The sequence below is a fragment of the Anser anser genome (genome assembly GCF_964211835.1).
Source record: "Anser anser genome assembly, chromosome: 17".
Taxonomy (NCBI): Eukaryota; Metazoa; Chordata; class Aves; order Anseriformes; family Anatidae; genus Anser; species Anser anser.
In genome coordinates this window covers 7,763,001-7,777,821 of record NC_139738.1, presented here as the reverse complement: position 1 = coordinate 7,777,821, position 14,821 = coordinate 7,763,001, and the positions used below count along the sequence as shown (strand labels likewise).

The following is a 14,821-nucleotide window of genomic DNA, read 5'->3' as shown; positions in this document are numbered from 1 at the left end:
TTCCCATCCCATCCATCCCAATCCCAATCACAACCCCCATCCCAACCCCATCCCATCCCAATCCCAGTCCCCATCCCATCCCAACCCCATCCCATCACAATCCCAATCCCCAACCCATCCCCATCCCAAGCCCAATTCCCATCCCATCCATCCCAATCCCAATCCCGATCACAACCCCCATCCCAACCCCATCCCATCCCAATCCCAGTCCCCATCCCATCCCAACCCCATCCCATCACAATCCCAATCCCCAACCCATCCCCATCCCAAGCCCATCCCTTCACAATCTCAAACCAGATCCCAATCTCCATCCCATCCCAATCCCAATCCCGATCCCAGTCCCTATCCCATCCCCATCCCAACCCCATCTCATCACAATTCCAGTCCCGATACCAATTCCAATCCCAATCCCAATCCTGATCCCAATCCCCATCCCCTCCCATCCCATCTCATTCCCATCCCATCCTGATCCCAATCCCCATCCCGATCCCAATCCCCATCCCACCCCATCCCTATCCCCATCCCGATCCCCATCCCATCCCCACCCCATCCCCTCCTGATCCCAATCCCCACCCCATCCCCACCCCATCCTCATCCCCTCCCATCCCATCCCCATCCCGATCCCAATCCCCATCCTGATCCCAATCCCCATCCCATCCCCATCCCTTCACAAGCCCAAGACAGATCCCGATCTCAGTCCCCATCCCGATCCCCATCCCATCCCCATCCCATCCCCACCCCAATCCCAACCCCAATCCCATCCCTATCCCCGCCCCGCTCCTCCCGCCCGCCAGGGGGCGCCCTCTCCCCTCCCCCGCACGTGGCCGCCCGTCCCCTCCAACCGCGCACGCGCCGCTCCCCCCCCGCCCTCTCCCCAGCGGCGCGCGCGGGCGCGGGCCGGCAGGGGGGGTGTGCGCAGGCGCGTTGCCGGGCGGCGGGGTGGGGAGGGAGGCGGCGCGCGCATGCGCCCTGCTCCGTGTGGCGGCGGCGGCGGCGAAGGGGGGGGGGGCGCTAAGATGGAGGACGAGGAGGTGGCCGAGAGCTGGGAGGAGGCGGCCGACAGCGGGGTGAGCGCGGGGAGCGGGCCGGGACCGGCCGGGGGGGGGCGGCGGGGCGGGGGGGACCGGCAGGGACCGGCGGGGGGCGGCTGGGGCTGGGGGTGGCGGGGGTGGAGGGGACGGGAGCGGCCCCCGGCCCCTCGCGGCCGCCCCCCTCAGGGCAGCGGGCCGGGAACGGCTCCTGGGGGGGGGTCCCGGGCCCTGTCCCGGGAGCCGCGGCCTGGAGCCTCAGCGCTGCTCCTGGCCCGGCACCGCTCGTCCTCCCCGTCCGTCCTCCCCGGCTGCGCTTTGCGCGTGCTCTTAAAGCCCTCGGGAGGGGATCTCCGGGCCTCGTCCTTCCCCGGTCCCCTCTCAGCGAGCCCAGACCGCGAGGCGAACTCGTCGGCGCTCCCGCGGCTCGGCAGGCTGCTCGGGGAGCCGCCGCCACGCCTGCAGCTGCTTCTGCAGTTGTCCGGGGTTTGGGCGCCTGCGAAAGCGCTTAGAGCGCAGAGAAAGCCGAGCCGTCTCTAGCAGGAGTTATTATTATGCAAGAGGAGAGATGGATGCTGCCTTCTGGCAGCCGGGATATTTTAGAAAGGTCATGCTTCGGAGCTGCGGCTCGCAGGAAGGGGACCCTCTGCTGCTGCTGGTGGCCGCAGGAAGTTAAGAGCCAGCCGGGATGGACCCGCGCAGGGGTGAGCCTGCTCCCGCCTGGCGTTTTGCCTCAAGCAGGTGGGTGCTCGTGCAGGCTGGGCACCGTGGGCTCTCCGAGCTGCTGCAGCAATCAAAGGTATGGGAGGCTCAGCAGAGAGCCTCAGAGAAGAGAAAGGGGAAGGGAGCACAGGAAGAGGCTCGGCTGTAGGGCAGACAGTGTGACTGATGTTGCTCGTTAACGGTTGAAAGTTACGAGGCACACCTGCCTTTCTTTGTGGAAAACCTGCTGCAGTTAGCAGGCAGGGAAGCCTGAGTGCAGCCTTAACGAGGTGGATCTTCTGTTGAAAGGGTGAGGAAAAACTGTGTGCAAGAGCTGGCCTGATGCTGTAATCACGGTATCGTTCTTGTTGTTTTAAGGAGTTTCCTTTGTGTTTTTTTCCACCTCTGTCTTACCTGGCATAGATCTGAGGTGGATCCCAACTCAGAGGCGTGAGATGTGGCAGCCGCGGTGCAGAGGAAGGTGCAAGAAAACACTGAAGATGAAAGCTGGCGTGCCAAGGAGCAGCTTTGAGCACATCCCCTTGTCCTAACGCTATACGCAGTTGAGATCTGAGCAGTCAGTTCTCAGACCCCTCAGCACACGTGTAAGCAGGAGAAAGGTAGCGAAAGAGATCCATGGTGGGCTTCTGAGACAAGCTGCCTCCTTTCTTGGCAGTAAGCCACCAGGAGGGCACTGTGTGGAGCAGAAAGGCTGCTGAGATTTTCAGCACTCATCCTTCCCCGTGTGTGTGTGGTTTTTGGTGCTGGGCTACCGGCAGCTGCTCTAGGCGCTGAGGAAGGTGGCTCTCAGCAAGAGGCATTCTGGGGCTGCTGCGCACGCTGTGGTCTCCCTAGTTATTATGTCACCTCAGGTAACTTTTGGGGATTTGCCTGTCAAAACAAGCAGCACGGCGATCTTAATTGGTAGAAGGGTGCCCTCTGAATGGGGAAAGCCCAAGAAACCTGGCACAAAACCTGGCACACCTCCTCCTTTGGATGTGGTCGGTCAAAAGAGCTCCGCGACCAGTTCTCGTTCTTTAACATGGCTTCTCTCTGTCTTCCATTTTTGTACCAGCAGAATTACCCGGTGCTTGCCAGAAAGATGGAGCTTCTTTGGCGTGTGCCACCCCCGAGTGACCGCGCTAAGCAGCCGCTCCCAGCTCCCGTGGCTTCGCCTGCCCGGGCGCTGTGCAGGCGCAGCAGGGTGGACGTGGGGTTCTGCCTGCCAGGCTGCTGCAGCAGAGCTCCGTGGGGCCGGTAGAGCTGGCTGAAAGGGCTCTGTGCTAGGCAACTGCCTGGCGTACGGGTGTTTGAAACGTCTGGGAAACAGAGAGGTTTTGCTCGTCAGTGAGCTACAGACGGAGAACCGGTGTGTGAGTAACGAGTGAGCTGTCCAGGAGACCCGTGGCAGGGTCAGGAGCAAAGTGTGAGGCTTCAAAGACCCGGTCTGGGTTAGTAAGCACTAATGGGACTTAATGTGTGGCTCGGTTCTCTTTTGTGTGGCTTACCTGGCTTTAGGGAAGAGGGAAATCACAAATGGGAGGTGTATTTGTTACACCTGAGCCTGTTTACCAGGTTAAACTAATAATTAAGCTCCAGGTGGGAAGCTGCGCTCCAGCACTGGGGTGGGAGCCCAGTGGCCGGGGATCCCAGAGGTGACGCACGGCCCCACGTCGGTGCTCCTCAGCTGCCTTCATCGCCGGTTCCTGTCACAAAAGCACAGCCAGCTAGAGTCAGAGCCTGTCAATATTGTCTTAGTAACTTACCTCAAGTCGGAATAAGATGTTAGGCTGACAAGAAAGTCATTCCACGTGATTTTCTGTGCCCGGCCTGCTGTCAGGCCCCGTGCAGGGCAGCTGGCTCCCACCTCCTGCCCAGTACAGCTCGCCCCGCTGCGGGCCGGGGCCGGGATCCTGCACCGTGCTGCTCCGGGGGAAGGAGCAAACCCCGTGCCCGCTGCTTGGGGAGGATGTGGGCTTTGTCCCTTGTGTGCGTGGGGATTGGCATCTGCTCGTGCTGCTGCGCTTCTGGAGGACCTGAGGCTCGCAGGAAACCCCGTTGCTGCCGCCTCTGATCAGGCTGGTGCGCAAGCAGCAGGCAGAAGCTGGGCTTCCTGCTTTGGATTTCACCCTTCAGCGAGGTGAATCGGGGCTTGGAAAGGGCTGAATCTGGGTTTTGGCTGCCGTCGCTTCAAGTTGCTAAATGCGATCAAAGTACACAAGTCAGAAGGGAAAGATTTCGGAGCACGAAGCTGTGACCTCTGGTCTGTGAAGCCTGCGAGCTTCTTGTGTGATCAGGGGAGAAGTCAGCGGGGTTTCGGCACCCTTCCCGTCCAGGGCTGTGCCCTGGAGGAAAGCCCTGAGGGTGACTGCCGATTCCCGGTGTCGGGAGAAGCGCCGGGAGGATGGGTTTTGACACCGTGGGCTACGGTGACTTTTGTAAAATATTTACTAAATATTTGCTTTAGATGTTTGTAACTGGCCCCAAAATCTCCTAAGCTAGGAAACGAAAGCTTGTTTCTGCCGCCTCTGCCTTGCTCAGGCGGAGGCAGCCTGACGAGAGGCGACGCTGGGAGGCGGGGAAGGAGCAAGCACCAAATGCCATGAGGTGAGCGTCTGCCGTGGGATGCTTCTGTGAGCCCTGCGAGGGCTGCCTGAGTCACCAGGGAGCAGCCTCTGCTCCCTGCCCGTCGCAGCAGCGTGACCTTGGCGAGCATCTGGCCCTGCTGCCTGACCCCGTTTGTGGGTGCAGGAGGCACGGGTGGCCCGGGCGAAGAGGTGCGGCGTGATGAGCCGGCGTCGAAATGCTGCCGCCCCTGTCTGAGGCCGCTGTGCGGAGCGGGAGGCCGGGCCTGCCGCTGGGAGAGCTGCGGAAGGCTTCTGCTAGGTTTTAGCCTCGTTTTTTTAAGATTGACTGAAATAAGTTCCGCGTCTGGGTCTGGGGAGCGGGTTCGCAGGGTGTCCGTGTGGCCAAGAGCTGAAGGCAGGGGAGGGAGAAGCTGCGGCCCTCTGAAATGCTTCCTCCCTGCCTCCATCCCGTGTTCTCACCGGGAATACCGCCTGGTGCCTGGCAGAAGAGGGGAGCCTTGCCAGGCCTGCTCCTAAAAATACCCCGGTGTCTGGTTCGTAGCTGCGGAGAAGCGCTATCTGCCAGGGGAAGATGTAAACGCCGGCGCAGCTGAAAGCATCCGCGGCTCTCCTGGCATTGCCTTGGGTACGGTCCGCAGCCAGGATTTAATGTAAGCAGAGTGACTGGAGAATTAATTAACGGCGCGGGCCGATTCCCAGTAGCCTCAGGAATTGGAACGTTCCAGTAATTAATAGACGATTAATTTATCTTCAGAGGAAAGAAAGAGGTAGCTAATGAGGAGTCAGTTTGGAGCTATCTTAGGATTACCTACTTCTGCTCTCGCTTGATGGTATTTTCGGCGTAGCTCGTGAAGCAGTGAGTCAGGTGTCTGCAGCTGTTCGCTGCTAGGTACCCGTTAGCAGCGTTGGTAACCTCAGACCTTAAATCCTGCTTTTTTCTGAAGAGAACACTAGCGGGCCTTGAAGTTTGTCCCTAGGTCTTTATAAAGTGCCGAGGTACCTGCTGGTGTGTTTAGGAAGCGGATGGGGTTAGCGTTGGCGTGGGGGGATGCAGCCCCAGACCCGATTTCCCCCTTTCAGGGTCTGTGGTTCGGGTGGGCAGGGCAGAAGTGTTCCGCAGTAACGTCCCGCCGGTACAGCAGCGCGTGGTTGGTTAATGTTTGCCCGGAGCTGCGTATCTGAAATGTCATCGGACCTCTGGGAGACCGCGGCTTCCTTCATCGGTGATCCCGTGAAGATTTGGGGCATTCCCTCCTGATTTCTGCCCAGTACCTGAAGTCCGGAGGCAGAGGGGGGGAGTGTAAGAGCCTTGTGGGGAGCCCAAGGCTTTGCCTTCGTTAAAATATTGTCACAGCTGCTCAATAAACCTTGGGGGGGTGGGGATATGCTGGCAGTTCCCTTGCCATTCCTACCTCTGCACCAGCAGAGCTTGGAGCTGCTGCTTTTGAGTCTCTTCGGAGAGCGTTTGCTGGGCGCTGTGTGGAGGGCGAGTAGGTCTTCGTAGGGTGCTTCGGACAGCGGGGGGCTAACGGGGGCCTCCGCCTGTGCCTCGCCGCAGGCTGGGCAGCCAGGTTGGCCGGGGGGGGTGCCCTACCCCGTCTGGATCCCGCCCCGCAGCATCCCGGCCGCGTTGCTGGCCTTGTCGGGGCGGAGGGGTGGCTGCGATAGGGCTGGAGCTCGGCTTCCATTACGTCCTCGCCCACAAATGCAGCTTAAATGTCAAAGAACAGCGTCTTCTTCGCGCTGTGCGCCGGGTCCCTTTTAGCATCCAGACATAATAGCACTAAAAATAGGCTGCTGAGATGCTTCGCTAATCTTCGGGGAGGGTGGTTCTGTGGAGAATGGGGGCGTAAAGGGCGCTTGGAGTCTGGATAGAAACCTGCTCATTTGGGAAATGAAAGCTAGGAGAGCCTCCTTGCCACGCTCACGCCGTCGGAAGATTAATAACTGGGTTTTGTGCGGCGTGACCTGCCCAGCTGCTGGGTACGTGCAGCTCCGTGTCCTCGGATGCCAGGCCTGCTCGCCTCTGCTCTGCGCTCATGCCTCTCAGTTGTCGGAGTGCTTCTGGCACTGGCTCCGTAAGTCAGGTCCTAATTTTATCTTGTTATCCGCAGCCCGGTGGCAGGGTGACACAGGAGGGAGCGGTGGAAATGGCATGGCATCGGCAGGCAAACAGATCCGCACGCAGCACCAGCGGGGATTTTTTTTTTTAACCATAAGCTGTGTCAAGGTGTTTCTGCTCCTCAAACCCGTAGCTGTGTGCCGCGTGAGCCGCCTGAAGCTGCTGATGTCTTATTTCTGCAAGGTGCTCACGGGCTGCCCGTTTGAATCGGCAAGGCTCTCCAAACATGAACTCCTTCGCACCTCTAATTCAAAATACAGTCATAGCAGGTTGGCAGGGGTGTGGCTCTTGCTGAGAAAACGGGGTCAATCTCTGCATTAAAAAAAAATAAATCCCCCAAACCAAATTTCTGACGAATCAAGGGGTGAGCGTGAAGCAGGGCGCTGCTTTTTTTTTTTCTACTGGCCATTGGTTTGGAACACAACATTGAAGGCTCCACCGAGGCGTTCTGGAGGAAGGCAGAGTTCTCCCAGCAGTGCCAGGGTTATTAGGGCCGTGTAAGGCCACCGGCTCGTTGTTTGGGGTGGGAGAGAAATGCGTGTATTTGGTGGGAGTGGTTATTCAGTGTTACTCTGCCGGGAGCCCTACGTGTAAAGGAAACCTCGTTAATACCGAGCGCTTGGTAGGAAAGAGTGGAGCTGTGGGACTGTGAAGGGCTCTGCTGGGGTATAAGGATGGCAGGTTTTGAAGGATTCCTTGGAATATGCTTGCGTGTGCTGAGCGAATGAAAGAGCTGTTTCTTTCTGGCAGGGGAAGTTGGAAGAAGTTGGAAGTTGCAGCAGAGGATGGAGATGGAGGAGGTCCCGGGCGTGGGAGGGGTGTGAAGAGCTGTCCGGCAGCGCCCGGTCACTGGCAGTCGCGTTAATCAGGGCGTTTGTCAGATGACGAGGTTGAAATGACGCTTTGCAATTACAGGACCCGGCTGAGGTGAAGAACACGACGTTAGCCCCGGGACTGACCCGCAAAGCCTGTGGGAATGTAGAAACGTGGACGTGGCTCGTGTCAAAGCCCCTGCGCCCCTGCCAGAAGGGGAAGGGGGGAGAGCAGAGCCGGCGCTCGCGGCGCTCAGCACCGTGCGGGGATGGCTGCAGCCCCGGCCGCGTGCTCCCTGGCCAGGCGCTGTGGCCGAGGCCCGACGCACCGGTTGTGACCCCAGCGGGGAAATGCCCGCTGTGAGACAGGAGTGAAGGTGCTCCTGGGCGCGCTGCTCCCTGCCGCCCTCCTGTCATCCTCTCCCCGGCACGGCGAGATGTTTAATAGGGGCTATTTGAGGAAGCTCCCTTCCAGACAGCCCTGGGGAGGCGCGGCCAACTGCTTGAGCTCGAAGACGTGTTTTAAAGGCTCTTCCATAGCAGGATATAACCTTGTGGTGCAGGGCAGACGGATGAGCTCACCCCTTGCCTTGACGGGGCTGTCTCTGGTTGCTGCCAGCTGCTCTGAAGCGCTTCCATCCTTGGCCGGGATTTCCGTTTCCCTGCCGCCTTTCCTGGCCGCGTGGGCAGGAGGCTCCGTGCTCCTGAGCAGCATGGGGATGGCATTTTCCTCTGCAATGTGTGTCCTCTTGAAGAGGAAGGAAACTGCAGGTGTGTTTGCCCTCGGCGGGAGGCTCTAGTGGAGATTTGGCCTTCAGCTCGGCGCTGTGTTAAACCCCTGGCTGGTTTTATCCCTAGGGAACGACGTGGCCTCGCTGTATGGAGCTGGGTAGAAAATTCAACCTCCCACCCAGCTCTGTCTTTCCGGAGTGGCTCCGAGCTGCCCCTTCTAGATGGAGGGAGGCTACTGTGGGCTGCGTGACCAGGGGAAAGCCCCGTAATTTGGCGTCTTGTTGGGACTTGCATTTGTTCCCTGCCTGCTGGGGTGTCGGGGAGCTGCTGTGCAGACAGCTGCCACGGTGAGGGCGCGGGGCAGCGTGGCTCGGGACCGGGCTGTGCCCGCTGCGGCTCTGGGGAAGGCTCCGCTGGCAGCGGGCTTGTGCTGTAGTTAAACTGACCCGAAAAGCGGAGCGGCTGTGTCCTGCCAGGAGCTCGAAGTTTCCTGCAGCATTGCCAGTTATTGGCTGGTGAAACTAGGACACTCCCAGGTACTTTTTTTTTTTTTCCTTCTTCACTGACAATTGACTGAAACTCTGCTGTTCGGGAGGCTCTCTGAACAGCATCGGCCATCAGGGGAACCTAAAGATACCGGAGAGGCGCAGCTCGCTGCGGAAGGTTACCGAAAGAGAGACTAGAAGAGCTGAAAGCTGGCTTTGTTTTTCTCTTCAGCAGGGTTTCTCTGCATAATTGCTCTGATTGCATAACGTAAACACCTTTGGTAAGGTAGGTGCGAGCCTTCGACAGAGGGTGACATGCTTAAAGCCACGTTATTGGCGCTCAGGGTAATTAACGCGTCTTTCCGCGTGTTGACTGACTCGGCAGCTATGTTGCAAAGCGAAGAAGCTCAGGAGGAAGCAGCAGGGCTGGCTAACGAGGCTCGGCGAGTCCCTGGGTGCACGTCGGGCAGGGCAGGGACTTCTCGTGAGGGAGGGTTATTGCAGCAAGCAGCAGGAATGCGGACCTGCTGGCTAGGCCTCAGCACGGCTGCAGGCTCTGGGGCCGAGCTGCGCCGCTGAAATGCGGCGTGTGGTCTGCTGCGGGTCCCCAGCCGCCGCCTGCTGCTGCTTCGCAGGGGTTCTGCCGGGGAGGTTTGGTGCCAGTGCCTGCTCTGCCCGAGAGCACCTTGCCGAACGTTCCTCTGGCGCTCCTTGCACCTGTAACTGAGCCTTCTTGCCAGCTCAAGTCCCTAAAATGAGAGCCGCTCTCCTGGGGAGATGAGCGCCTCGAAGCTGCCCTGTCACCGTGCCGCACGGCGTCTTCGACCAGCTGTGGGTGTACGAATGGGCCCGATGAACGTACATAGCGGCTCCGCTCGAGACGTGCTCTGCCTGCCCTTCGTAGTAGGGCATTGCTGTGTGCCAGAGGAGAACTAAAGGTGTTTGTGGACAGACTCAACCTCTGACCTCAGAGATGAGCCTTCATGGTTTTTTTTTTTTCCTTCTTCCTTTGTAGGAAATAGACAGACGGTTGGAGAAGAAGCTGAAGATCACACAGAAGGAAAGGTAATGATGCTGCGCGGTTCGGAAAACCTTATTTTCCCCATGTGCTACCGGGTGTCTGAAAACCTGGGGAGAGGAAACGGAGCCGCTGTGAACGGAGAGGGAACGTCAGGTTGGAGATGAGCGCTAGGGCAGCTCTGTGATCGTGCCGCTAGGTGGCTCTTCCGCTCCGCAGCAGAGGAGCGGAGAGATCCTTGAGAGCGATTTTGTTTCAGAGCCGGGTCTTCCAGGCTGGATGTAGCTACAGCTATGGGGAAGCAGTTTAAGAAAAAGACACTCGGAGGAAGAAATGGGTGAGTCAGGTAATCCCAGCTCCTAGCCCTAAAGTGGCTTGCTGGGTCTTGCGTCAGGAAGACTTTCTTCTTCTGCTTGCTTTGGGTTAGAGTGGGGGTGTGTGTGTTACTGTGTCCTAGCACCAATGTTCCCAGGCACTTCTGACAAGTCTCTCTTGTTTTGTTGGTTCTTCTCCCCTCTGATTTTCAGTCGGCTGCTTATGGTCATGGTGTTACTCCTCTGGGACTCCCACGCAGGAAAGGGACTGTAGAAATTCAGATGCTGAGAACTGGGGCCAGGGCTGGCTCCAAGGAGCGAAATGGCAGGGTTTGGAAGCAGGAGGTATCACCAGGTGTCCTGGCGAGAGGAGCTCGGAAAGGCCTGGCAAGGAGTGGAATCGAGGTGCTTACGCCAGCATCTTCGAAGATGTGTAAAAGCTTTTCTTTGAACATCTTTGGTGTGTAAGGTGCCTTGCAGAGCACCCGCATCAGAGGAGGCTCGATTGGCTGTCCAGGTGTTTGAATCTGAACTTGGTTCTTAACGCAGGTGCCTGCAGCAAGCTTCAGATTCTCTCCACCTGTTCAAAAGTGAAATTATCTTTGGTCTGTGTCTGATTTCCTTGCCTTTGGTCAAATTTAAGATGTTGAGCACAGCAGAGGCTGGTGTTTTCCGTCCCTTACTGAGCTAATCTACAAACCTGCCTGCCACTGTAGTTTAGGGTCACAAATATAACAAGGTCTTTAATTATTGCAGGCTGCTTAGTCATGGGAATGACATCTGACTGTGAGGAATTTACACACAGAGCTGAAGTCATGCTCGCAGTAGAAAACAAGTACTGAGCAAATGTCTGTTGTGTTTGTTTTTTTTTCTTAAGCAGTAGAAAATCAAAGTCTCCTCCTAAAGTGCCGATCGTGATTCAGGACGACAGCCTGCCTTCGGGTCCTCCCCCACAGATCCGGATCTTAAAGCGGCCGGCGACGAACGGCGTGCTCAGCAACCCCAACTCGGCCACCAGGCCCGCGTTCCCCGTGAAGTCCTTGGCACAAAGGGAGGCAGAGTACGCCGAAGCCAGGAAACGAATACTGGGCAGCGCGAGCCCCGAGGAAGAACAGGAGAAACCCATTCTAGATAGGTGAGAGCGGCCTTGGCGTTGGGCACGACGTGGTGGCGTCTCTGTGCTCGCTTCTTGCAAACCCCTTCCTGGCAGGAGGGGGGGCGTGCACCTTCCAGCATGAAGTGTGAGAGGCAGGGAGGAAGGAGTGTCTTGTCAGTAAGCACGGCGACGTGAAGCTCAAATATGCGGCAGCTAAAGGAAGTGCTTGGGCCTGGTAAGGCAATAAAGGTTACCTTGTGCCCTTGAAAGAGCACACCAGGGGTACAGGGGGGAGTGCAGGCAGCCAGAACGATTTTGGCATGACGTAGCCTTGCCTCTGCTGAGGTTTTGACTTAAGGTGCTCTCACCTGTAGGTGAGAGACTTGAGTGTAAGCACTCTTAAATGAACGCGGGTGGCTTGGAGGCACCGTGCTCTCCCTTGTGGTTGCGGTGCGGGTCTTGGCGACGTGAGAGTAAGACTTCCAAGACTTTAGGACAGAAATGAAGTGCTAGTTCACTCCTGGTTGTGTTCCCCATCCCGGGGAACAGTGCAGCAGGCCTGTGATGGTTGTCCCACGGCAGTGGCTTTCCACCAAAGCGGGTGCAGGAGCATCTGTTGGAGGTGTGGGTGTTACATTGCACAGACGCGTCGTGTCCCTCTCTGACGTCCTTTCTCCTTGCAGGCCGACGAGGATCTCCCAGCCGGAAGACACCAGACAGCCCAATAATGTGATAAGGCAGCCACTGGGTCCTGACGGTTCACAAGGCTTCAAACAGCGCAGATAAACGTGGGCGCGAGAGGATGCTGCAGGAAGCAGGGTCAGCTGCCGCGGGTCGCACTGCCGTGGCGGACAAATGGACTTGAGCAAAGGGAACTCCCTGGTTTACTTGCACTGTGATCCCCTTTGCTCTGCCCACTGTGACCTCCAACCCCACGCACTGTGACCTCCCCGCTCCACCCACTGTGATCGGCAAACCGACAAGGGCTGTCCCCAGTCACTGTAAATGGAAAGGGGAGGGGGTGTAAAGGACTCGGACGGGTGCAGAGAGCCGTGTGTGCCACTTTGGCTGAAGCTAGCGCCAGCAATAATGTCTGTTGTACTCGTAACCTGGGATTTAAGGAAAAAAATGGGAAGCCTCCCCAGATGCGCATGTTGTCTTTATCACTTTAAGAGCAAGTTTGGTTTCAAAGGATCTTTTATTTTTTTGTTTTGTTTGTATATCAGATCGACTTTTGAGGGAGTGCATGGGAAGGGTTTTAACTGTTTAGTTTGTTTTAATTGAGAGAGGTAGTTAAGTGTTCGAAAAGGAGTTTCACTGAATTTCTGCAACTTTAATGGCTAGGGTTTGGCAAGCTTAGCTTCTTGTTCTGTATTTCTACTGCTGCCAAGCAAATGGAAGCGGACTCCTGGCTACCCAGCCTTTCTGGTCACCTTGGCCTGGGAGCCAGCGCAGTCCGATGGCCTGGTTTACATATTGCACCTGTTAAAGCTTGGCTAGTGTTTTCTGCTGGCTTGAGGAAAAACTTAAAGTACATCTTTTTGTGTTTGGGGATAAGGGAACGTAGGTGGATCCCTTGAAAATGCCTGCTGCGTGGTTACTGCTTGCAGCGGAGTGGGGCGGCGAGGAACTAGGGCTCTGTTGCATCTGGACGTGCAGGCTAGGAGGGGAACAGTGAGTGCTGTGCGGCTCTGCTCTGCTCCACGAGGTAAACCCCCACGAGGAGCCCCGCTCAGTCCAGCCCACGCTTACCCAGTGGCTGGGGTAACGGCAGGGAGCGAGACGGCTGCTGCTCCAAAGGTTCGAACCCAAGTGGCTTACGATGGACCCGAAGGCTCTGATCTGTTACGGTACGAGCCGTACCTGACGCATTTCCTTCCAGAAATCACAGACATCGGGAACAAAACGTGTTCAGTGAAGTCTGGAACCCCCCCCCCACCCCCCGACGTCGTGCGCTGCGGGCGGTGACAGCTGGCTTCCCGCTGGCTTCAGGGAACGGATGGCTCCTGCTGCTCCAGCTCCTGCAGAGAGGACGGGGCCGCGGGCAGCTCACGGGCTGAAAACTTCCCCGGACGGCTGTGGTGGAGGAGAGCCGCGCGGTACCGCCAGCCGCCTGTGTCACAGGACGCTGCTGACCGTGGGCGCTGCCCCGTGCCCAGCGCCGTCCGTCCCGTTGTGCTGTGCGGCTCTGCACAGTAGACAAGCTGACCTATCTCGACGTTCCTGTCTCCAGGGATTAGATGAACACTACAGCTCTTGTTGGAATGGATGCTGACGGCGGCCACCCGCCTGCGAGCGGCTCCAGGCTCGGGGCCACTTCTGCCTCTCGCTGGGACCCCGACGGCTCCTTCAGCTGGAAGGCTGCGGGCCGGCGGCTTGCTGCGTGCTCAGTGCCTGGGAAACGATTTCTGGCCATCGAGCATTGTTGTGTACGGGTGCAGCGCTGCCGGCTGCTTCGTGCTCGGTAGGTTTGGTAAACGAGCAAACGGAGCGCCTGCTGCCCGTACAGGAGCGACCGCACGAAACGCCTGCCACGCCGCGCTGTATGGGAGGCTCCCGTACGGGAAGACGTGTACGGAAATACGGCTTAAACGTACCGGTAAAATAAAACTACCTGTGTACAAACAGACGGAATCTGCTAGAATGTTAATCGGCTAAGGACTGTGCTGCCCTCCACGTGGGTCCCCAGAGCGGGCGAGCCCGAGCGGCTGGTGGAGGAGGATGGCGAGGTGGGGAAGGGCAGGAGGCCGTCCTCCCCAGGAGCCTGGCCCCAGATCTCCGCGGCGTAGGAGGCTGTAGTCTTGCTGTTTACCAAGCTCCCTCTCAGGCTGGAGGCATCCACAGCTGCTTGGCCGGCAGCGTTTTTTGGGTCTTTTTTTTTTTTTTTTTTTTTTTTTAAATTTCCTCCCCCCTGCAGGCTGGTGGCAAGGAAGAGTCCCTGGAAAAGCAGCTCTGCAGAGGGAAGGCGGTGGGGAGCGGGAGGGGAGAAGGACATTAGCAATAACCGTAGTCACCGCGCCTTTCCTTAACTACTGCTCAAATAGCTTTTATTCCAGAGGGCCAGCGGCTGGCAGAAAGCCACAGAGCCCAGCTCCCGGCGTAGCTTCAGCTGCCCCGCCAACCTTAGACGTCTTCTCCTGTACGTCAGGTGCCTACAACCCCTTCTCGTTGCACACGCGACCTTGTTCTCCAGCACCGACTGCGCGTTAAGCCGCTCGGCGGTGGCCTCGGCGGCTGCTCCGTGCCCGTGGCACGGCCGGGACGCCTCCGACCTGCGGGCAGGGCGAGGGGGTGATCCCGACGGCAGCACCGCGCGCGGCCTTGCCCGGGGCTCGCCCCGAAGACGCGCCGCTCTCGGGGCACCGAGCGCTTCTCCCGCCACGGCACCTGGGCCGCAGCCGGTGCCGCCCCGTAAGAGTGCGCCTGAGTATGCAGATAAACATTTTATAAATTGTATTTTAAATAAATGTGTTTAAACTTTTCACGGTGCGCTTTGGCCTTGTGACTCCGCTGCGTTTTGTCCGGTTTATCAATACCTGAAGTGTGGGAGACGGAGGGATTTGGCCAACCTCTTTTCAGTGCTCTGTGGGGACAGGACAAGGGGCAATGGCCGCAAAATGGAGCCCAGGAAGTTCCGCCCCAACATGCGAAAGAACTTCTTCCCGGTGAGGGTGACGGAGCGCTGGGACAGGCTGCCCAGGGAGGTTGTGGGGTCTCCTTCTCTGGAGATATTCAAGGCCCGTCTGGACACCTCCCTGGGCAGCCTGCTCTAGGGAACCTGCTCTGGCAGGGGGCTGGACCCGATGGTCCCCGGAGGTCCCTTCCAACCCCTGCAATTCTGTGATTCTGTTTGGTGCCTTCGGGCTCCCCGTGGGGGCAGCTTGTGTTACAGTGTGCCCCCACCCCAAGAAGAGGCTCCCTGGC

At 58.2% G+C, this 14,821-nt stretch overlaps 1 protein-coding gene across 9 annotated transcripts; it reads left to right on the top strand.

Moving 5' to 3' along the window:
• Positions 1 to 961: 961 nt before the first annotated feature.
• Positions 962 to 14,379, top strand: SZRD1 (SUZ RNA binding domain containing 1). 9 transcript variants are annotated; one of them, XM_083802423.1, is made up of 5 exons: positions 986 to 1,067; positions 9,485 to 9,534; positions 9,747 to 9,824; positions 10,682 to 10,936; positions 11,581 to 14,379. In XM_083802423.1, the coding sequence occupies exons 1-5, from the start codon at positions 1,017 to 1,019 to the stop codon at positions 11,681 to 11,683; spliced, it is 537 nt and encodes a 178-aa protein (XP_083658549.1). In that variant the 5' UTR covers positions 986 to 1,016; the 3' UTR covers positions 11,684 to 14,379. The 9 variants fall into 9 exon arrangements, with proteins under 9 accessions (XP_083658543.1, XP_083658549.1, XP_083658548.1 ...); XM_083802417.1 differs by lacking the exon at positions 9,747 to 9,824 and having other exon boundaries at positions 962 to 1,067; XM_083802422.1 differs by lacking the exon at positions 9,747 to 9,824 and having other exon boundaries at positions 10,679 to 10,936.
• Positions 14,380 to 14,821: the final 442 nt, after the last annotated feature.